The 22655-nt window shown below is 38.2% G+C and overlaps 6 protein-coding genes and 1 long non-coding RNA gene across 9 annotated transcripts in view; 4 read left to right on the top strand and 3 right to left on the bottom strand.

Moving 5' to 3' along the window:
• Positions 1-262: 262 nt before the first annotated feature.
• On the top strand, positions 263-4459 carry Coq9 (ubiquinone biosynthesis protein COQ9, mitochondrial). Its single transcript, XM_033484853.2, has 5 exons — positions 263-427; positions 2884-3069; positions 3267-3610; positions 3684-3911; positions 4168-4459. Exons 1-5 carry the CDS (start codon positions 379-381, stop codon positions 4201-4203), a joined length of 843 nt encoding a protein of 280 aa, XP_033340744.1. The 5' UTR covers positions 263-378; the 3' UTR covers positions 4204-4459.
• On the top strand, positions 434-2770 carry LOC117228840 (uncharacterized). The gene has a single exon (XM_033484852.2). It carries the CDS (start codon positions 962-964, stop codon positions 2723-2725), a length of 1764 nt encoding a protein of 587 aa, XP_033340743.2. The 5' UTR covers positions 434-961; the 3' UTR covers positions 2726-2770.
• On the bottom strand, positions 4354-6633 carry LOC117228857 (uncharacterized). The gene is made up of 3 exons (XM_033484882.2): positions 6121-6633; positions 5462-6066; positions 4354-5387 (listed from the first exon to the last, which is right to left on the bottom strand). Exons 1-3 carry the CDS (start codon positions 6409-6411, stop codon positions 5024-5026), a joined length of 1260 nt encoding a protein of 419 aa, XP_033340773.2. The 5' UTR covers positions 6412-6633; the 3' UTR covers positions 4354-5023.
• Positions 6634-6898: 265 nt separating this feature from the next.
• LOC117228861 (DENN domain-containing protein 10) lies at positions 6899-8705 on the top strand. The gene is made up of 5 exons (XM_033484886.2): positions 6899-7358; positions 7431-7627; positions 7696-8127; positions 8195-8312; positions 8394-8705. The coding sequence occupies exons 1-5, from the start codon at positions 7319-7321 to the stop codon at positions 8663-8665; spliced, it is 1059 nt and encodes a 352-aa protein (XP_033340777.2). The 5' UTR covers positions 6899-7318; the 3' UTR covers positions 8666-8705.
• LOC143259378 (uncharacterized) lies at positions 8137-9462 on the bottom strand. The gene is made up of 2 exons (XR_013033180.1): positions 9327-9462; positions 8137-8933 (listed from the first exon to the last, which is right to left on the bottom strand). It is a non-coding gene; the product is annotated as an uncharacterized LOC143259378 (long non-coding RNA).
• Positions 9410-14531, top strand: eIF3a (eukaryotic translation initiation factor 3 subunit A). 2 transcript variants are annotated; one of them, XM_033484874.2, is made up of 5 exons: positions 9410-9551; positions 10258-12918; positions 13012-13259; positions 13330-13514; positions 13656-14531. In XM_033484874.2, the coding sequence occupies exons 1-5, from the start codon at positions 9503-9505 to the stop codon at positions 13753-13755; spliced, it is 3243 nt and encodes a 1080-aa protein (XP_033340765.2). In that variant the 5' UTR covers positions 9410-9502; the 3' UTR covers positions 13756-14531. The 2 variants fall into 2 exon arrangements, with proteins under 2 accessions (XP_033340765.2, XP_033340764.2); XM_033484873.2 differs by having other exon boundaries at positions 13009-13259.
• A 222-nt stretch (positions 14532-14753) lies between these two features.
• The window catches only part of LOC117228863 (uncharacterized), a 53740-nt gene continuing 45838 nt past the window's right edge, over positions 14754-22655 (bottom strand). For both annotated transcript variants that reach the window (XM_076521112.1, XM_076521101.1), the window contains exons 3-5: positions 20040-20228; positions 17864-17999; positions 14754-15939 (exon numbers count right to left, since the gene is read on the bottom strand). In XM_076521112.1, the coding sequence (XP_076377227.1) occupies positions 15801-15939; positions 17864-17999; positions 20040-20228 (464 nt within the window). In that variant the 3' untranslated portion in view covers positions 14754-15800. The remainder of the gene's footprint in view (positions 15940-17863; positions 18000-20039; positions 20229-22655) is intronic.

The following is a 22655-nucleotide window of genomic DNA, read 5'->3' as shown; positions in this document are numbered from 1 at the left end:
CTTCGTACAGCGCTATTGCCATGCAGCGGCAAAACGCTCAAGCTATTAACCAGCTAAAATCAGCTGTCGGAAATTTTACCTACCAATTTCAGCGTTTCGCCGCTACGCGGAGTGGCGCTGTTTCGAGATTTTGAACGGAACGCGCACGTGCCGCCATCTCGCGGGGGAAATTGAAAGCATGTCGGCTAAATAGTTTCACCGTTTCGTCGCTGCATAAAATGGCTTCGCTATTAAGGCAATCCCACAACTGTCTGTGACATTAAAGCACAGTTCACAAAGTACACGTAGAAGCGGAATCTTACAAGTGAAATAATAATAATCGCTGTTTCATCGTACAGGCATAAATGTGCGACAAGTAGTTTATTAAAAACTGTTGATATGGCTATGTCTAGCATTTTATTAATGCGGAAGGGTTTTTCCGTAAATGGTAAGCGAAATTTTTTTTTTATTGATAATCATATACCAACGTCGATTCATGCACGCATCAATTTTGGCCCTGACGTTTGTATTGTTATAATTTTGTAAAATCAATTATTCCATCCGTGAAGAAGTTGTTGCGAAATGTAACATGATTGCACCCGTTTGCGCAATTTCTTCTTCGTAGCCGTCTTGTCAACCACAATCACAAATAGAATACCAAGTATACATGTGACGAAATATGATGTTATCACAAATTTTGGGAATCCCGTAACGTTTCGATTCGGGACAATATTCCTTCAGGAATTGATTTAGTACCATGGTTTCCTATGTTTGCTAATCTCCGACCGAATCGAGTGCGGAAACCGTGACAGTTCACAATGTTATTGTAAAGACTAATATACCAATCAGTCCGACGAATTAGGTTACGTCTTTGTTGTATTGAATGATATTTGTGAAAAAGAACCTGCACAGAGGGAATTAATAACGATTTCGTATATTATTTGATTAAAAAGCATCGGAACTTTCGGGGAATAAGAACAAGATGACACATGACTTTTATCAGGATTTGAAAGATTACCTGAAGAGAAACGAAATTAAAGAAGCATTAGACTTATTTAAAGGCATTAGCGATGAGGATATTGTAGATTATTCATGGTCACTTATACTGGTTGCATCGTCTTATATTACTAATAAAAATGAAAGAAAATATAGAGAAAGGTTCGACTGTTGTAAAATGATACTAAACACTGTGGCAGAGAAATGCGATCTTTCCGACACATTGCCTAGATTCTTAGAAGAAATGGAAACTGATATAAAATTTTGTACAATTATAGAAGTAATCGGTAAGAATATTTTAAAAGTGAAAGATAAAATGAATCGCTGGTGTATCAATGTAATAAGGTGTTACATCGAGGATCTAGCAAAAATTCAGAAAGAAACCCAAGAGGTAACAACTGTAACGAATAGAGTATTAAAAGTTTACAATGCGATTATATTGTTTCTCGAGCTAATGGTACAAAAAGCAGCATTGAAGAATGCAAATTCAGAAAATTATGTTGAATTAAGGGATCTTCTTTTAAGTCTTCTCATTTGTTTAATGGGAGAACCGCTATGTTATTTGCAAGATCACGTATCAGAATCTCGATTGGATCAGCCTTTACCAGAGGCGATTATAATGCTGATGGATCCAATTACAGGAGATTTACTTCAGTTTTTAAATATTGTGAGCATAAGAAGTAAACGAAGAAAATCGAAAAAGAAAGCTATGAATGAAAATATAGATGAAGAAAATTATAACATTAAAAGGATCCTCTTTGAATCGGATGAAAACACATCGGATTTAGCATATGCTAATTTTTATTTTTATATTTTAACAAAATCGCATTTATGGGAGAAAGCACCAAAAATATACAATTGGCAATACATTTTTGAAACGTGTACATATCTTACTATTAAATTGCTTCAAGAAAAAGAAATCGTTACCGTTAAAAAAGGATTGGATCTTATGGATCACCTTTTGAATAGATTACCAAAGCAGTGTTTAATATCGGAAATGCTGGAGCTAAATATTTATTCGGAACTGTTCGATACGCTGGTGCAGGTGATGATTTATTGTGATAGTAACAAAGAACGTAAAAAGGCTTTAGCATTATTTCAGAAATACGTTGAAATGTTTGATATGCAAGCTAGATATCTTGTTATTAGGCGTTTGTATCATACCAGCGAACATTCAGGTTTAATTAGTTTGACGACTAGTATGCTTAAAGATTCTATTATCGAATGTCTCGAAACAACGCCTCCTATACCCTACTTTCTTGGTAATAATTTGGAAACTTTATTGAAATTGGCTTGCAAGTTATCACATGGTAGCGCAACAGATTTAGTAGAAATATCTGATGAAATAATTAGTAGCTTGAATCTTTTAAGATTTCTACTTCTTAGAGATAAATATAATCAAACTGGAATTTGGAATGTGATAAATACACTTACAAGCGATTTTCTAAGACCTTTGAGAGATGCGATAGATTTATGTAGAGCACACTGGAAGGTGAAAATAAAGGATTTAGAACAACAGAAGAAAATTATTGGAGCAAATGATATGGGATTAGAAAAATATGATGCTGAAATAGCATTGATTGTGGGTGGAGAAAAATTACCTCCATTGCCAGTATCGGAAAAGATTTTATTTTGTCATAAGGCAGTAAATGGTCTCGATGTAATGGAAAGCATTTTAATTAGGGTCAATGAATGTATTTGTGAAACTTCGTTCACCAAAACTAACAATTATGCTGTAACATCAAAATAACAATGTACTTTTTTTTGTGAAATAAAGTCATTTATCTTTCATATATATTTTTGTCATGTCCAATAGTTTTATAAAAATCCTACGAATTGCGATCAATGAATATTTGAAAAGTTTTGAGAAGTAAGAAAAGACTGAATTTATAATTTTCGTTTTAATAGGTTTTAGAAGTTTATGGACTTGTAGGGCACTGCTCGCAGAGCAAACCGAAAATGGTACCGCACAGCAATCACATCAGAACAAGGAAAGCGACGAGGACTATGAAAAAAATATCAAGTCAAAGATTCTTAGCGCATCTTTAAAGTTTGTACATGATCTGGGGTGGAGCCAGCAAGCCATCAGTGCTGGTAATTTGTACTAATTTTTCAGTTAAGTAACTGAGCTGAAAACAATTATTAATATTTAATATAATATAAATTAATAATATATGTGAAATTTATGTAATTTGAAAAATTAAAGAACTTCGAGATTTTAGTTTTGATTTCATGCTCTGAGCACTCAGCTTGATTAATAAATGTGTTTAATGAAAAATTGTATACCAAAGGTGCCGAATCTATTGGATATCCCAGTGTGATTCATGGATTATTTCCTAATCACGGGGCAGATTTAGTTCAATATTTTTACTTGACATGTAATAATGAGTTGAATAAAGTGCTTAAGGAACAAGCTCTTGCTATCGAAGCAAATACCACCAAAGAGAAAAAAACATTGGAATCTCAAGTACAAGATGCTGTCCAAACGAGACTTAGAATGGTGATCCCTTACAAGAAAACTTGGCCTCAAGCTTTAGCACTTATGACACTTCCTCCTAATGTTCCTATGTCATTGGCTAATTTGCTCACTTTAGTTGATGATATTTGTTATTATACCGGTGACAGATCAGTTGATGTAAGAGTAATTTTACGTAACTGTAATGTATTTTGTATTTAAAAGTACTCACAGAAAAAATCTGTCCGATTAGATTAATTGGTATACTAGAAGAATAGTACTGGCAGGCATATATAAGACTACCGAGTTGTATATGCTACAAGATAATAGTGAAGATCATAAACAAACTTGGAGTTTCTTGGAAAGACGGATAAAAGATGCAACACAAATTCATTCTATTCTTACAACAACTTCTGACATGGCTTTACCAGAACAAGCTCTAAATCGTGCTACCGAAGCTGCCAGTGGTGTTTTTATTACAGTAAGTTGTTCTAAGTATTTAAGTTTTACAATATTATTAGACTACAGATTTTATGCATTTATAATTTTGATTAATATATTTAATATGAGTTTTATTTTCTTTGAACTATACTAAAATATTTTCAACAGAATAAGGAAGTTTTTGCCGATTTCAATGATTAAAAAGTAATCCATAAAATTATATTGGCATGAATATCCTCGGTCTAATTGTCATAGTATATTAATACTGTTCACTTAATGCTTTTTTTATTTGTCAGGCACGTAATATACTTGGATTGAATTGGAATAGATAAACCAATGTTGAGATAGAAAAAAAATATATTTTAGAGGAAAATCACATACAGCATTCCTCCTGAATGTGTTTACCGAAAGTAAACAAGTCATTTAAGAGCTATATGCACGTATGTTGATTTTATATGATACAATGATGTTAAAAGACACAATTTAATGCTGAATGAACAGTTACTGCTAATTTATTTCAGTAATATAGATTAACAAGGTCTGTACATTTGAAGTCAAATTCAATAAATCTGAATTATTTTCATGCAAGATATAAAGATAAAAATTGTTAGAAATATAAATTTAACAGTATATAACAATTACCCTGCAATATTGTCGCGATTAAATAAGGCAACATAGTTTCGTTTTTTATATAAAATTATTTGATCTCTGAATGAAACAAGAGATCAATTTTATTCCTTAACATTCAATTGAGCAGAAGATGAGTTTGCTATAAAATATATGTTTACACAGCCAGTGCCTAACGAGTTAAGATTACATTCCAAGATATAACATATTTTACAATGAAATGATTCGTATATACCATTACAAAAATGAACTATTGTTATATCATTTATAGGAGCCTCATTACTAATATCGATAACTTTGATATAATTATATCAATTTTTATAAAAATGAAAATATCTCTTAGATCTAACAATGAACATTTCAGTTGTTTAAAAAAAATGCTCTTATCATATCTTTCATTACTTCTAAGAATGATACTTTTCTGAAAGAACTATCCAATCACGTTCGTATTTATACCAGGGATCTTACAGTAAACTTTGCACTGTGTGATTATAGAAGATAACGTCTAATTTCTCGTCCTCCATATTAATAATGAGCTTCTTCTATGTAGCCTTTGATAGTTTTTGGTAAAGGTAGTTTGTGAATATTATCCAATCTAGTATTCTGGCGAATAACAAAACGACAAAGGTATTGTAAACTTCGAACTTGTGTAAATCTACTTATTGGTTTTGTTAATCTAACTGGAAATGTTGGATGGCCAGGACACCTGGGTCGAGCATAACAGAACGGTGCTGACTGGCTAAAGTTCATCGAATATGCAATTAAATCAGCTACGGAGCTGAATTCTTCACTTCCACTTTGGTTGCAGAGAGAAAATAAACCACCACTGTGTTCCATACGAGCGTGAAGTAACTTACCGGATGATTTAAAACTAAGTGTCAAGACGTATCTACAGAAAAAATCGATGTTAACAGTATTAACTATGTAATAATTTGTCATTATTGATTCATTTTAAAAACAAACCTGACATCTGACGAGTCTCTGACTAAAAATGCACCGTCCGGTTCAGATATTAGCTTGGCATCCGCTTCATTGCCTGATATAGGCCCCCAATACCATCCATAGTTACTTAATCTAAGTAATTCTTCTGTGAGACTTGCTTTCGCTTTATTGTCGTTATTTAATGTTTCATTAGTATTCCGAGTATCTAAAATATCTTCGTTCGGATGATCCACGATTTCATTTTCTATTGGAAGGTGGTATCCTAATAGTTCCTGATTATCGGAACAAGATTGAAAATGACTAGGAACATTTTCATATTTATTGTCTGCTTGAAGCTCTTCGATGTCTTCCAAATTAAGCAAGTCTAGTTTCCTGTTTACGTCAAAATAATTTTCTAAGGTTTCATCTAAACTTTCTAAAATCTCTTCATTTTGGTAAGATGAATCATCGGTGATCGGTGTCTCATCACTGTCCTGATCATCGCAAGGTTCAATCATACTTTCTGATTGAACTTCAGATATGTTACTCTCCTCTGTATGCAATCGAGATGTGTCATTTCGAAGTGTCAACAAATCTGAACTTGTTTTGTCTTCTGTCAACGAGCCGGATACTTGAATTTCATTTTCCTGTAAAAATATCTCTTAGATCTAAAAACACAGCTGACATCTTTGTGTACTTACTTTTTGTTTCAACTTGTACTCTGTCAGCTTCTTAATGTGCACATGATCTTTGATGTTTTTGAAGAAACTGAACGATGTTTTCCTCGGAACAGTATTGTTAATATTGCACTCAACGATTCTAATATCTACCGCATCCTCTTCTTTTTTAATGCTATCACGTCGAGAATTACGTCTCCAAAGAAAATCGAATGTTCTGGTAATTAATTTTCGTGGTTTCAAGACTTGCTTCGGTGTTCTCTCTGCCCCAGAAGGAGCAGCAACGATCTGTTCCTCGGACATCTGATTCAACATGTTCAAATGTTGAGTGGCCTTTTAAACTGGCTGCGAATCAGGGAAACGATACGATTCCACTATCTTATCAAGAATTATTTCACACGCCATCTATTTCTTATCCTGTCTTCTTCCCGCAGATACAATTTTTTTTCTGGTATTCGAGAAGTTTCATTGCAGTTCACTGCTTCACGAACGTCCATCCGAATTACTCTTGCACTGACTAAACACAACTATGTTTTTATGGACAATGCCTGTGTACATAATGTTATGTACTGTTACTAGAATTTTATTGTACCCTAGCAACTCAAAATTTCTGCCACTTTCATAGAGAATCTTTTCAGAGTTGAAACCCTACCGTTTTACGAGAACCAATTCTCAATGTGGGAGCATCCGTAAGAGGATGCATCATGGAGATAAACCCAAAACCTCGTATTAGTTTGTGCACTATACGCATGGCTTCAAAATAATTTAACATTATGTTTCGAGTAATATCCAGTTCGTGAAATTATTATACCTATACATTTGTTAGGTATAGTTTTTTCATAATATTATGTTTTAAATATTGCCGCGTTTTCGAATGGGGTGGCAATGCTGTATGTATGTAGTGTCAAGGTCAAGATCAGCCGATTTTGTCTTTATATAGCATATGTATTCTATGCTAAAATGGATTGTCCATCTTTCTAGTGATATCACAAATGAATAGGGGAAAATTGTTATTATATATGTCCGTATATACGTATGAACGTTCTACAGTGTTATCAAACATAACCTAAAAAAATGTGAAACTTGTCAAACCTAGTTCCTATATCTATAGCACGAACAGTTGTCATACAATATGGAAATGATTATGTGCTACTTGTAATGAAAATAAAATCTACGAATACAAATTTAATTATTTTAATGTAATTTGATGGGTTAATCAGAAATGGCTCCGCTTACGGATCTACTTTCCTGTAGCATAATCGGTAGTATTTTATTCAAATGCGTGCATGTATAATTATTTTCTTTACTATTTATTATCTTTTCTTGTATTTCAGAAAAAGATTCCAACGGTGATGTATTATGGACGTGGTCTTACCCATTCATTTCAGAATTGCAGAAAGCAGTTGTATATAGAAAATGTAACTTAGAATCGGAATGCAATTCCTCGCAAGTGTTTGTATTTTCAAGGCATAAGCATGACTGGTTTTATATTCATTCCACCGAAGTATTTGATTCAGACAAATTACCAAAAGTAAGTTTAAATAATTCTTACGAAAGAAATAAGTATAGAACGAAGTTATCATTTTCTTCTTTCAATAGGTAAAACAATTTGCTCTAGTTTTATTTGCAAAAGATTTTAATCCACGAAAATATGAAGTTCTTTCGAGAGTTCTCAGCAAAATGTATTGTAAAACCGGGAAACCAACAGAAATTTTACAACTGTATCTTTCCGTATTTACAAAAGGATCTTGTTCTACCCAAGAAAATGGAACGTTTGTCTCCGATGACTTCAATAGTTACCGCTTTACAGTGAACACCAACATCAGAGAATTAATAAAAGCTTTTGAATTAGAAACTATATTAATATATACGGCTTTACTCTTGAAAAAAAGGATAATAGTTTATCATCATAGTTTAGAACAACTTTTGAAATGGACTGGGCTATTTCCAGCATTGATGAAACATCGCAAAGTTAGTGACAACTTATTTCCTTGGGTTGATTTAGTTGACGATGAACTGGCAGAATTAAAGGTACACGCATTAATAAACTTCATTGTTTATTTTCGCAATAAGTACTAAATTAACAATCTTTTTCTAGAAACATTCCCATTACGTTGCGGGTTGCAGGAACAGCTCAATATCATCGAGAACAGATTTATTCGATCTGCTTGTCAACATTCCAGCTAGAGAAATTACAGTTGCTTCGCATGCAAAGGGTAAAAAGAAAGATTTGGAAAAATTTTCTATTCGTTAAATACGCTGTTTTTACAAAATAAAGCATTATCTTCTCATTCTAGAGAGTCTTACAATGACGAAAACACATAAAGAAATAGCTCTCTTCATGGTCCAGTTATGTGAAAATCAAACCTACACGGAAGCCCAAATAATATCTGAAATTAATGATAAAACTCAAGATCTACTGAATCAACTAACATCTCTCGCTATAGTTCAAGGGCCCGATGGAAGAAAAATGGTCTCTGCACAGATGCTAAAAGAAAAAAATTTACCACCAGCTGTGGAAAATTTCTTAATTAATTTGGCTGTTGTAGAAAATTTATTCTTATTATAACATATTATATATTTTTGTAAATAAATTTATTCACTCGAAATATTTCTACTGTTGTATATTTAAAAACATTTTTGTACGTAAGACAAACAAAAATGCAATGAGAACTTCATAAAAAAGATTGCAGTTACACAGTAATATACTACTCTAATATACTTTAATATACTACTCTTGCACACCTTTAGGCCGCAGCTTGATCCATTAGCGAGTGTCGATGTAGAAATTTTCTTTGTTTTGATTGGCTGATGATTTATTGTTGAGACAGGATCCACTGCGGATTGGATGCGCAGTAAAATGGTGGGAATGTGCCTATATATATTCTATGTATACTTTTTCTTAAGGAAATGTGAATAATATATAAGATACTTATTCGATATTGTTTTACTGTAAACAAATTTTTAAACAATTTATCAATAACGGAACAGATCTCGTCTAACGGACAGTTAAATTGAAAATAGGCCTTTACAAGCCAAGCCCATTTGCTATCCCCGTTCAGTTATGTCAGTTATATACAGTCGACATAAGTGTAATAATAGTAATCACAGAGAGTTGTTATAAAAATAGCATCGACACTAATCTAAGTTGTATTTTTCTTGGTAATTTGATGGATATAGATAATCTGCATTTCAGATATTACGAAATTAGGTTGTTTAATTTGACTTACATATTACGGGAAGCCATTTTTCCGTAGCGGTCGCCTTTCATCCGGTACACGCGGTCGGAGTCCGTCGTGACAAACGTCGTATCGTTAAAAAACGGAAATTCTAGATTTTCTACGCAGGTTTACTGGATTCTGCGGTATCGTGTATGGTGTGAAAGTAATTATATTTGTGCGAGAAAATGGCGCGATACGGACAGAGACCTGAGAATGCTCTAAAAAGAGCGAATGGTATGTATGGTGTCCAGCCACTGAAGAATGTGACATGGCCGATGGATATATTATCTAGAGTCCAAATATTCTTACGGGTCCATCAGTGCCAATTTTCAATGACCCACACCAACTAACTTGTCCGCGTGTCTTCCCAGTACTGGTTAATTATCGTAAACAATAATCTTACTTGTCACGTAACATTCAGACTGCCTATAGTCACGTCTGTCTGATTCTTTTTTCGAAAAATATGCATCACTTTTACACAACCATATGCACCTGCGATATAAATTATGCAAGCCGTTAAGAAACTATGCTGCCATTAAATCTCGTTGCTGCTACATTCGCGATTCTGTTCTTTATTTCTGACATTTCACGAACATAAAGATTATATGTTCATTTTGAATAAATTCATATGGTACGTGTTTTTTTTCTTATCTTGATAAGTATGAATTTCGATGTTCTCGATATTCGCTTTATTGGATACTTCTTGTATTTTTCATTGAAACCGTTTTATAGTGTTATTCAACTGACTTTGACAATACAGATGCCTATTTATTTACTATGTTACATAAACTAAGTACTGTTTCGCAATCTAACCTGATACGACTTATTGAGACATTAAACGAGTTTATAGGGCATTAAGATACCTAATTAAATGGATTTAATTATACGCATTAAATAAATAAAATATTAGTAATACATAATAAGTTCCTCCTTTTTACAGAATTCATCGAAGTAGGAAAGCCAGCTCGGGCATTAGACACTTTGCAAGAAGTCTTCCGGAATAAAAAATGGACGTACAATTGGTCGGAGTCCGTTTTGGAACCCATAATGTTCAAATATTTGGACCTATGTGTGGAACTAAAAAGGTCACACATAGCGAAGGAAGGCCTATTTCAATATCGAAATATGTTTCAATCCGTCAATGTTGGAAGTTTAGAAAACGTCATACGTGGGTATTTACGCATGGCAGAGGAGAAAACAAATCAAGCAAGGAAACAAAGTCAACAGGCTGTTATAGACATAGATGATCTTGACAACTTAGCTACGCCTGAAAGCATTCTGTTGTCAGCTGTAAGTGGTGAAGATGCTCAAGATAGAAGTGACCGTACAATCTTAACACCTTGGGTGAAATTTTTATGGGAGTCCTATTGTCAGTGTTTGGAACTACTCAGAACTAATGCACACGTGGAAACATTGTATCATGACATTGCACGTATGGCCTTCCAGTTTTGTCTTGAATACAACCGTAAGACTGAATTTCGTAAATTGTGTGAAAAGTTGAGAAAACATCTAGAAGAAATTTGTAAATTACCAGCATTGGTATCTAATGTTTCCATGAATAGAGCCGAGACTCAACAACTGAATCTGGAAACACGATTGAACCAACTTGATTCTGCGATTCAAATGGAGTTATGGCAAGAGGCTTTCAAGTCCTCCGAAGATGTACACGGTATGATGAACTTGTCGAAAAAGCTTCCAGTACCAAAAACAATGGCCAATTATTATCAGAAGTTAGCCATGGTGTTCTGGAAGGCGGGAAATTATCTCTTCCATGCTGCCGCTTTATTCAAATTGCTGCAACTCTCTCGTGAAATGAAAAAGAATATGTCGTTGGAGGAACAGCAGAGAATGGCCAATCGTGTCTTATTAGCTACGTTATCCATTCCACTGCCATCAGCTCACCCAGAATTTGATCGCTTCATTGAAACAGATAAGAGTCCGTTAGAAAAGGCTCAAAAGCTTGCAACACTTTTAGGTCTCTCTCAACCACCGACAAGAGTTTCTCTGCTTAAGGATATCGTTCGTTTGAATATCGTGAATTTAGCGTCTCCACAATTGCAAGATTTATATTCATGGTTAGAAGTTGAATTCCATCCCCTGGAGTTATGTACACGAGTGGATTCTGTTATTCAGACTCTACAAACCGATGAGAACAGTCCTTTCATTCAGTATATTCCAGCCTTGCAGGACGTAACGCTTGTTCGATTGATTCATCAAATATCACAAGTTTATCAAACTGTACAGTTCGCAAGGCTTCTGGAGCTTGCTAAGTTCACAACAGACTTTCATTTAGAACGTCTCTTAGTTGACTGTGTAAGATACAATGACATGCAAATAAGAATTAATCATGGGAAGAAGTGCGTGCACTTTGGAGTTGATTTGTCCGAGGCTCAGAGGGAAGATCATCCCGATGGCCCGGTTCTACAAGCTATGCCTTCTGAACAAATTCGTTGTCAACTTGTAAATATGGCTACGGTATTGCATAGAGCAATTCATATTATCAATCCAAACAAAAAGAAAACGGAACGTGAAAAGTTGCGCAGCGCTATGGTGGGTCACTATCATGAAACTAAATTGAAGGAGCATCAAAGAATTCTGGGAAGACATAAGATCATAGAAGAGAGAAAAGAATATATCGAACACATAAACACAGTTCGCGAAGAGGAGGAAATGCGTAGACAAGAGGAATTACAAAGACAGCAAATGCTGGCTGAACAAAAGAGATTGGAACAAGAGAGGGAGGAGCGTGAAAGGAAACGGCAGCAAAGTGAAATTCAACAAATTAAGGACCGTCATCTCAAGGAGAAAATGCAACAAATTTCGCAGACTAGTCACGGTCAGAAAGTACTCAAGAAACTGGACGAGGATGAGATTAAGAAGTTAGATGCCGAACAAATTGCAGCTAGGGAAGCCGAGGAGCTGCAGAAAGAACGCAGAGAAATGCAACAGAAGTTGAAATCTCAGGAGAAGAAGATCGATTATTTGGAGCGTGCCAAACGGTTAGAGGAGATACCATTACTGGAGAAAGCAGTCGAGGAGAAGATGGAGCAAGCCAAGCTACGTTGGGAGCAGCAAGAGGCAGAAAGAATTGCTGCAGCCAAAGAAGAAAGACAGCAGGCTGTCGCAACCAGAGCACGCATGGCTAGGATGAAGGAGGATCATGATATCTTTTTGTCGAAGATATTGGCTGAACGTAAGAGTATTTACCTTGAGAAGTTGAACGAATTTGAGAAGGTATTGAACGAGGAGAGAGCGAGCAGATTGTTGAAACGCAAGGTGGAGCGTAAAGCCGAGCGCAAAGCAAGATGGGAACACGAACGTGCCGAGGCTTTGGAAAGAAGACGGCAGGAGGAGTTGCGAATTAAACAGGAAGAGGAGAAACGACGAATGGAGGTGGAGAAAGCGCGAAGGGAGGAAGAGGAGAGATTAAGACGCGTCGAGGAGGAAGCAAAGGAGGCCGAACGTTTGGCTAAGATCGAGAGACAAGCTGAGATTACTAGAGCCAGGGAAGCCGAGATTGAACGGAAATTGGAGGAAGAGAGACAAAAGGAGAAGGATATGTCCGATGCATGGAGACGCCAACGAGTACCGGAGAAACCAGGTATGCGTCGGATCGCTTTCACTATTTTATGTGCGCAAAGTAGAATAGTTACAACTTGAAACCGATTTTAATAACACCTTTTTACCATAGCAGAAGTGATATCTTGGCGTCGCAATACTGAGGCGAAAGAAGACGGCAACAAAGAAGAGTTCAATCGCTGGAAGAGACGCGGCGGCGAGACAGACAATAAGTGGCGGAAGGATGAACTGGAAAGACCAAAAAAGGAGAATTCAGACATATGGCGACGACACAATTATGATAAGGAGGATGTTCGGGATAGGGACAGGGAGTGGGATAGGGATAGAATAGACAGAGACCGTGGAAGGGATGCGCCGCGTCCCGTGAGTAGGCTTCGATAAATAAAAGACACATATTTGTGGTAATACATAACATATATATTTGGTTTTACAGACGCGTGATACTACACGAAGCGACAATATAACCGATGGTTTTCGTGCACGTGGTAGAATGCCCGAACGTCGTGCATCTCCTACTGGACGTCGCGAGGAGCCAATACGTGGCAGCAATCAGAGTTGGCGCAGTAAGGGCGACTTGATACAAAACTCACCTCGGGATCCACCTAGACGCGATGAAAAGTAAGCTTTTGCTTTCGTTAGCGATCATTGGACTGCGGTTCCAATTCTTATGCCTAATTAATGTGGCGATTAATACCGCCTTGGAACTACGTCGCCTTCAACAATTAGATTTAATGCACTGATATGATTTTCAATGACTAGGCGCGATGATCCAAAAGAGGACAGACTTCCACCGAAACAGGAGGAAAGAAGACGACCACCAGAGGACGACGGATGGTCGCAGGTCAGCAGCCGGCGTTAACATAAGACATCGGAGCTACCTATAGAAGCAACGTTTACCGTTCTTCAAGAACAGCGCATTATATTATGCACCGTTCTTGAAAAATAGTAAGCGTTCCGTATTCGCAGTTAGACTTTTTGCAAAGAAACTACACGGCGTGCCCAACTCGGCTGTTTTGTGCACCGCTGGCGTTCCTTCTCCGACATAATCGTTGTAATTCAAAGAAAGCACAAAGGCAATCCGTTCGTGGGCAAATTCGCCGCTTCGGACGAAAAGGAAACCGATGATAAAAGCAAAATGCGAACAAAAAAGAAAATCGCATTAGTGTACAAAAGAACTTTATTGATGTTCTGAGATTTCCCGCCACTCTCCGTGACGAGACTTATCCGGCCAATCGAATTCTTGCTCGCACATACAGTCCACCGTTTCTTCTGCTCTGCACATCGATTCAGTATTCCGCATACATGCGCGAAGTAATCGTGCATTTTGCTTTTATCATCGGTTGTGTCAAGGTTACGCGACAGAATTGAGTTTTTATGATTTTTCTAAAAGAACGAACCTCCAACACACGAATCATTTTTTAATATCGACAATATAATACTGCGTTACGTGCATTAGGTTTGACAATGAAAAAAAAAGAAACGCTCGTGACAGTATACACGATTATTTCGCGCCTCGCAATTGTATGTGAAACACTGAATCGATGTAGAGAGCAGAAGAAATGGTGGACTGTATGTGTGAGGAAGTGGTGGGAAGTCTCGAAACGTCAATAAAGTGCTCTTGTATTCTAACATTAATGCGAGATTTTTTTTACGAACTCGTACACGTCGTCGTGTCATACCTCTCTCTCTCTCCCCAGAAAGAAAGACAGAAAGATAGACGAAAGATGCTCCTCTCTTCCGTGCATAATCGTGGCAACGATGTTTCTAACTTTTATAATACAGTTCAGGTTTTGAGACCAATCCGAGAGCCGCCCTCGATGTTACATGGCATAAATATAAATGAAGATCCGACGCATCTTGTCCGTATTGTCTTTTTAATCGTTTTATTACATATGATGATAATATAGTTAAGGGTCTACGATGCTACGTAATAAATAAATCACTATAGAGTATCAAACTCCGTTTCTATTTACATACCTACTCGATTAAATAGTTCGATTAATTTACATAAAAAGATTTCAGAGATAACGGTGTTAATTAGCAGCAGACACGAAAAGAGAACAACGCCGTTAGCCGACTCTTTTACGAACATGGACACGTAAAATGCACAAGAAAAAAAAATGTAGACGTATAAAATCGTTTAGGGAATCGACGTTGCGCCAGACACATGACAAATCGTACAAACGTCTGTGATTAGGGTACTCACTGATTTTATTGTTCGAAATTGTAACGTAATTCGGCGGCGCACTTTGTTCGAATCGCACGTTGTTACGACGTTCGCAGCAGAAAAGCATTTATCGATTACATTTCGTTTTGATTTCCCATCGTAATTATGATAGCGGCTCGAAGAACACGGCGGTCAGCTTTTCAACTTGCATTCAAACAAACGTTCGCGTACAGTATCGTTCGAAACCCTACAAAGAATACTACGAAATCTTACAGAACGATCGCTTCAGTTGGATCAATCGGCGGATAAGAAGGTCGCAAATATTAAGTACAATACCAAAAGCAATTTCATTTTAAACGAACGATTTAAAGATTACCGTTATCGAATTTATTTGCGAAATGTTCCCTGTACATGTTCTATTCGATCATGCACCCCCTTAGAAATTCAGACGTCGTCCGTTCGCGTCCCCGTGTCATAGACAGAATCCTTGAGACGTAGAGATATATTTCACGCGAAGAATTCCTTCGCGATTCCGCGCCGTTTTCCATCGTCGCGTTTGCTCGAAAAAGAAACGACCTAACAAACAGTCTAGGAACTTGACGAGATTCGGTCCCGGACAACGGAAACGCGCCGCTGCTCTTTGTATAATCGACTCCCGTTCGCTCGACACACGAGCGCTGTTTAATTTCTGTAATGGATCTCTTCTATTTGAGTCTGCGCCCCGAGAATCCTCGGATTCAATACAGCATTATTGCCGCGGCGGTCTTCTCTTCCAAAGCCGGAATTGCTTCGAGACGTTCAATTTTGTCTCGTCCGGAGCCCCAGCCGACCAATGCTATGCTGATTAAATGCACCACCCCGGCGCACACGACCAGCCTGCAACAACAACAACGACAACGATAATTAATCTTGGCTTGATCCGGTGCCAGCATCGACGGTAATTATTGTAATATTATTTAATATACAAGGAGTCCCAAAAATGCCTCGCAATCCGAAAGTGGCGGATTCCTCAGGTCATTTGAAGCAACTTTCTCCTTTACAAAAATTTTCTCCGAGGCACCGTTAACGAGTTATTAACGAAAAACAGTGACCAATGAGAGGCGAGCTCGGCTGGCGCGAAGCGGCCGAGCCAACGGCGCCAGCGGTCGAGCGGTCGAATCCCAGCTCAACCGGCGCGAGGCGGCCGAGCCAACAGCGCCAGCGGTTGAGGCGGTCGAATCCCAGCTCAGCTGGCGCGAGGCGACCGAGCCAAGGAGCGGAACTGGGCTTCGTGCGCTGGTTGGCTGGGCCGCCTCGCGTCAGCCGTACTCGATTCTTATTGGTCACTGTTCTTCGTTAATAACTCGTTATCGGTGTCTCGGAGAAAATTTTTGTAAAGGAAGAAGCTGCTTCAAATGAACTCAGCAACCTTCCATTTCCGGATTGTGAGACATTTTTGGGACACCCTATATATTATTTAACAATCTTTCAACTTTTCATTTTTGTCTTGTTCCCTAGAATCTTTACTATCTTGAGGTTAAAGAATGCATTGACAACAATATTTTCAACTTCTGGATTATAGCTCTTTGAAATTTGTTTGGAATTTATTCTCTTCGTTTATATCTTGTTGGGAAGCTCAAGAATGTATTTATTTTACTCGTACATTCATCGAACGTTATCTAACGATATCTAATTTCTTAGAATGCGAAGAAAATTGATGTCGATTACGTAGTATCGACTTAATCAGTGTTTCACGAGTATGCAAGTCATGGAGAAGTGGCAGTAGTGACCATTGCTTCAAATGATCTGAGGAATCCGCCATTTCCGGATTGCGAGACATTTTTGGGTCACCCTGTATATTATTTAGCAATATTTCAACTTTTCATTTTTGCTTTGTCCCCTAGAATCTGAACTATCTTGAGATTGAAGAATGCATTGACAACAATATTTTCAACTTCTGGATTATAGCTTTCCAGAATTTATGGTATTATATGTAAGACTGTTTGATGTACGATCATATACTTTATTATTATTATAATAAATATACAGGGTGTCCCAAAAATGTTTCGCAACCCGAAAGTAGGGGGTTCCTGAGGTCATTTGAAGCAAGTTTTTCCTTAGCGAAAATGCAATCCGCGGCTTCGTTTACGAGTTATTAACGAAAAAGAGTGACCAATCGGAGGCAAGATCATTTGGCGCGAGACGGCCGAGCCAACGAGCGCACGGAGCCCAGTTCCGCTCGTTGACTGGGCCGCCGCGCGCTAGCCGAGCTCGCTTCTTATTGGTCAGTGTTTTTCGTTAATAACTCGTAAACGGAGCCTCGGAGAAAATTCTCGCAAAGGAAAAAGTTGCTTCAAATGACCTCAGGAACCTCCCATTTCCGAATTGCAAGATATTTCCGGGACATCCTGTATATTATTAATTATTATCAATATACTTTATTTGTCAAGCTTATTTGCACGTTTCACATTTCAGATACTAACGGATTGCAGATCCGAAAGCCTAAGCGTATTACGAATTATAGGGCAAGAATGAGGATGATTTACTCGCATTGCTATAATACAGGAGGGTAGAAGGGAAATCGCGTATTCTTTGGTACCGTCGAGGCATAAACGACGCCCCTTTCTCACGGCGACTGTGCCGGATCGTTCTGAAGAGCGCCCGCGTCTCGCGGAGGCTCGCGAAACATTTATCGTATTGAACTGCGGGGGCTTTAGAATCCGCGAACGATGAGGCATGGAGTCGTCGAGCGCAGTTTGTCCGAGGCTTCCGTGCCCGTGATACTACATCGCCATTGAGCGGAGAATAAAAGGTCTCTTACCAAAATGAATAACCGAGCTCAGCAGAACCCTCGCTGGTCCACATATTGTCGATGTCCTCCTTCGGAAGCACGTTGAAGTACAGCTTTGTGTAGTACTGTGCCAGCCAGGTGCTCGTGCTAGCGAGGCACATTAACACTGAAACGGGACCCAATTAAACCAATATTGAATACCGGTGTTCTCACGTCCGCCTTACTCGAAACCGAACCGCGGCTTCGTCGCTACTCATTCTTCAATGAAACACGCTCTGAACGGGATACGCCTTACCGAAACATCGATACCTCGATATCGTTAACCCCGTTACACACTCCGGAATTGCATAGTTGCACAACTTGGACACGAGTCGCCCACCCATCCCTTGTTCGCGTACACGTTTACTCGGCGGATTTGGAACTTCGGCGACTTCGTCGCGTTTTTAATTACACCGAGAAATTATTGTAATTGTAATAATCGAATATTTATTGATTTAACTAGCACACGAACGATGCGAAAAGATCTTAGAAACGTCGGTTATTTCGTTTCTTTTCGTTTATATCTTCTTTTTGGGAAGCTCGAGAACGTATTTATTTTACTCGTATATTCATCGAACGTTGTCTAACGATATATTATTTCTTAGAATGCAAAGAAAATTGATGTCTATTACATAGTAACGACTTAATCAGTGTTTCACGAGTATGCAAGTCATGGAGAATTTTAGTGATAATTTTAATGATAATTAATTTTAGTGATAATTTTAGAGTGAAAACAATAGCATGTTCTCAAATTTCAAGATGTTTAGAATATTTTCGTTTCTCCTCGCGTATATCTTTTTTTAGGAAACTCAAAAATGTATTTATTTTACTCATATATTCATCGAACGTTGTCTAACTATATTTGATTTCTTAGAATGCAATGAAAATTGATGTCGATTATGTAGTATCGACTTAATCAGTGTTTCACGAGTGTACAAGTCATGGAGAAGTGGCAGTTAATTAAGTGGCATCTAATTTCTTAGAATGCAAAGAAAATTGATGTCGATTACGTAGTAATCATAGTAAAGTCATGGAAAAGTGGCAGTAGTGACCTTGGTTATATAAATTGTAATTTTAGTAAAAACAATAGCATGTTCTCAAATTTCAAGATGCTTACAATATTTTGAGGCCAATCCTACACGAAGGTGTTCACATTGTTCTAAAAATAATATTAGAAAAGAATCACGATATTGGTCTTCGACGTGCAAAGTATCATTATGTATCGTTCCTTGCTTTGCCGAATACCACTTTGCAATTTGAATTGTTATCTTTTACAAGTATTTGATTTTTCCTGCGTTTTTCGTTTATTATGTATGGTAGTATATGTTCATGTTAAGTGAAAAAGTAAATACTAGTAATAAAATTGTCAATTTTATAAAATAAAACCGTCTCTTTGATCCAATATTTCATGTTTGTTTTTATATCATATGATTCCTTTGTTAATCAAAATATACCAACTTTGTTTAATTTAAAATGCAATAAAATTTCTGCGCGTCTATTTTCTGCGTGTCCGTTTTATTTTCTGAAATCCCGTGCCCCAAAGAGTTAACCCATTGACTGCCAGCTACGAGATGTCTCGTTGTGGGTGCTGCAAGTTTAGGTTGGCTACAAATGGCTATTTGAGTGAGGAACTATTAGAAAGGATGAATGAAAAATGTATATATCGTGTAGAGAACATATTGATTATCAATGAAAAAAATACTGTAAATGCCATTGCAACATTATATCGGTAACTTAATATTATTATATTTTGTAAAACTTCATGTTTTTTTTTTTTTTTTTCTTTCAAATAAAACCGTGGCACCCAGAGCAAGACGTGCTAAATTTGCGTGACAGTCAATGGGTTAAAGGACGGGTATAATTTTGCTTCGGATCTCTCGGAGAAGCTCGTCCCCTGCATATCGTCTTATAATTTTCAAACGAAGCGAACAATTTCATTTTAACCGTACCACGTCTTCGCGTCGCCGAAGAAGGATCGACAAAATTCCGGCCGATTTGCCAGGCCAGTGTAAATTTCAGAAAACTGGAAGGCACGGAAGGAGACCGGAAGTTTAACGAGTTATTCTCTGGATTTGCGAGCACGACGGTTCGGCGAGTGATCCGGCGAACAAAGCGAGCTCCCGGGACAGCTCAACGGAAGTTTGTATGGGCAATTTGGAAGACTCACGCGTTAAAATATTTATGAAGTACACGCCGGGATCGGAGAGGATTTTCGACCTCGGCGAAGTGGCGGTGTTCAAAACGGCCAGCAGCGCTGCCAATCCTGCTGTGACCAGAGCTGCTGAGGTCGTTGTCAGGGTGCTGATCCACAGACCCCATGACATCACCGTTGGATCTTGTCGGATCATCTGAGGCACTGGAACAACAATCGAACGATTACTTTACACGGAATATCGGATAATTTGAAACACCGTGCAGACAGAGTTGCTTACAGGGTGTCCCAAAAATATCTCGCAAATGGCGGGTTCCTCGGATCATTTGAAGCAACTTTTTCCTTTACAAAAATTTTCTCCGAGGCACCGTTGACGAGTTATTAACGAAAAACAGTGACCAATAAGAATCGAGTACGGCCGACGCGAGGCGGCCCAGCTAACCAGCGCGCGAAGCCCAGTTCCGCTCATTGGCTCGGTCGCTTCGCGCCAGCTGAGTGGGGATTCGACCGCCTCGACCGCTGGCGCCGTTGACTCGGCCGCCTCGCGCCGGTTGAGCTGGGATTCGACCGCTCGACCGCTGGCGCCGTTGGCTCGGTCGCCTCGCGCCAGCTGAGCTCGCCTCTCATTGGTCACTGTTTTTCGTTAATAACTCGTTAACGGTGCCTCGGAGAAAATTTTTGTAAAGGAAGAAGTTACTTCAAATGACCTGAGGAACCCGCCACTTTCGGATTGTGAGACATTTTTGGGACACCCTGTATTTTGGAACGCTGCTATTGGCGAACCGCTTACAAGACGCGGCAAAAAATTCGCTTGAGATCGTGCGAAAAATATCGATCGCTAGATTTTTATTAGAGAAATTAGTATTAGAGAAGAGTTTCTTTCGTTAGCCAAAGAACTAAAGAAGAAAAAATTCAAAATGCTACGAAACCTAGTTAATTTGTATGCTTCTTTGCATTTTAACCGTTTGAGTCCCAATTATTCAGAAAACACGATCGAAAAATGCCGAACAGCGTGATAGCGCTTGTCTTAATTGATTGCGAAGAGAACTAAGCGGCGCGATAGCGCTCGTCAAGTTTGACAAACGAAACAAAAAGAAAAAAAATGAAAAAAATAGCAGCTATGAGACGTACGTACGTCACTAAAGTTTGATCGCGACGCAAGATCAATTATGCAAAATAAACATTAACCTCGTCCATTATCAAAAGCAGAAGTCGAGATAAAAAACTATTTCCTCTTCTAATGACGTTAATACGGTAAAAATAAGGCAATATTATTTTTAAATTATTCTCGTGGCTTCTTCAACAGTATGCGTTTCGTTTATTATATAAATTGCTATAAATGCACAGAAGGTCTAGTTAACGATTATAGTCAGTTTTATAGCCAAGCGTTTTAGGATCGTTATCTCTAAATAATGTAGAATTATCTAAACGCACTTGGACGTCTTTATGCAGCAATAAAACAGGTCCATGTTTCATCGCTCGGATAGCGGGCTTTTTTACAACAATATGGTTGACCATACTTAACCGTTTGAGTCCCAGGGATTATTCAGAAAACGCGGTCGAAAAGTGGCGAACAGCGTGATAGCGCTTGTCTTAATTGATTGCGAAGAGAACCAAGCGGCGCGACAGCGCTCGTCAAGATTGACAAACAAAACAAAAAGAAAAAAGATGAAAAAAAGCAGCTGTGCGATGTACATGCGTCACTAAAGTTTGATCGCGACACAAGATCTGAACAGCGCGATCGCGCTGCTTGGGACTCGAACGGTTAAGAACCGTGTTTACAATTTTATTTAGCAATCTGCACACGTCGTAAATGCATAAGGACCTCCCGTCTATCGATCGTGCACCACGTATTTCAAGACCCGGAAGACCCTTCACTTTCCTTTTTGTTCCCCCGGCGAATGGAGAATTAAGAGATCAATTCTTCCAAAAAGTTCAACGAAGCGTTGCATTCTTTGAGACAGAAAATATCGTGTAATGTTACGAGGAGGTTTTACTCTCGGCCACTTTTTACCCGGCTGCTGCGATAGACTTGCATCGAGCACGCTTCGCCAGGACTTTTTGGCAGCCATTTTATCGTACGAACCAAATGTCGGACTGTTCCCGAGTTGCATAAAATCGAGTACAGTAATGTCTTCCTTACTGACGCTCAGATTGTCCACTAAAATGGATAATTTTGGAAAGACGAGATACGATTATTCGAGCCTCGCGGCTCACTTTTATAATTGTGGACAATTTATAACTATAAAAATAAACCGCAAGGCTCGAATAATCGTATCTCCTCTTCCGAAATGGTTCATTTTTGTGCACGATCTGGGCGTCAATTAGAGAGACATTACTGTAAAAATTATGAAATAATCGAATCTCTTCGCGCTTCTCGAATAATATGAATTGACCGACGACGATCTTCGTCGCCGTTCTCGGTCAATAGCGATCGAGTGCCGCGGCAGTCGTGCAGCTAAATAAATGTGGGGGTGGGGGGAATATAAGCGCAAAGGCGCCTTCTTGTCGCGCGAGAACTATACGTTGCCCGCGTACAGTAATGTCTCCCTTACTGACGCTCAGATTGTCCACTAAAATGGATAATTTGGAAAGAAGAGATACGATTATTCGAGCCTCGCGGCTCACTTT

Source organism: Megalopta genalis, chromosome 1 (assembly GCF_051020955.1).
Source record: "Megalopta genalis isolate 19385.01 chromosome 1, iyMegGena1_principal, whole genome shotgun sequence".
Classification (NCBI taxonomy): domain Eukaryota; kingdom Metazoa; phylum Arthropoda; class Insecta; order Hymenoptera; family Halictidae; genus Megalopta; species Megalopta genalis.
The sequence above is the reverse complement of the archived record's forward strand: the minus strand, read 5'-3'. Positions and strand labels throughout refer to the sequence as shown.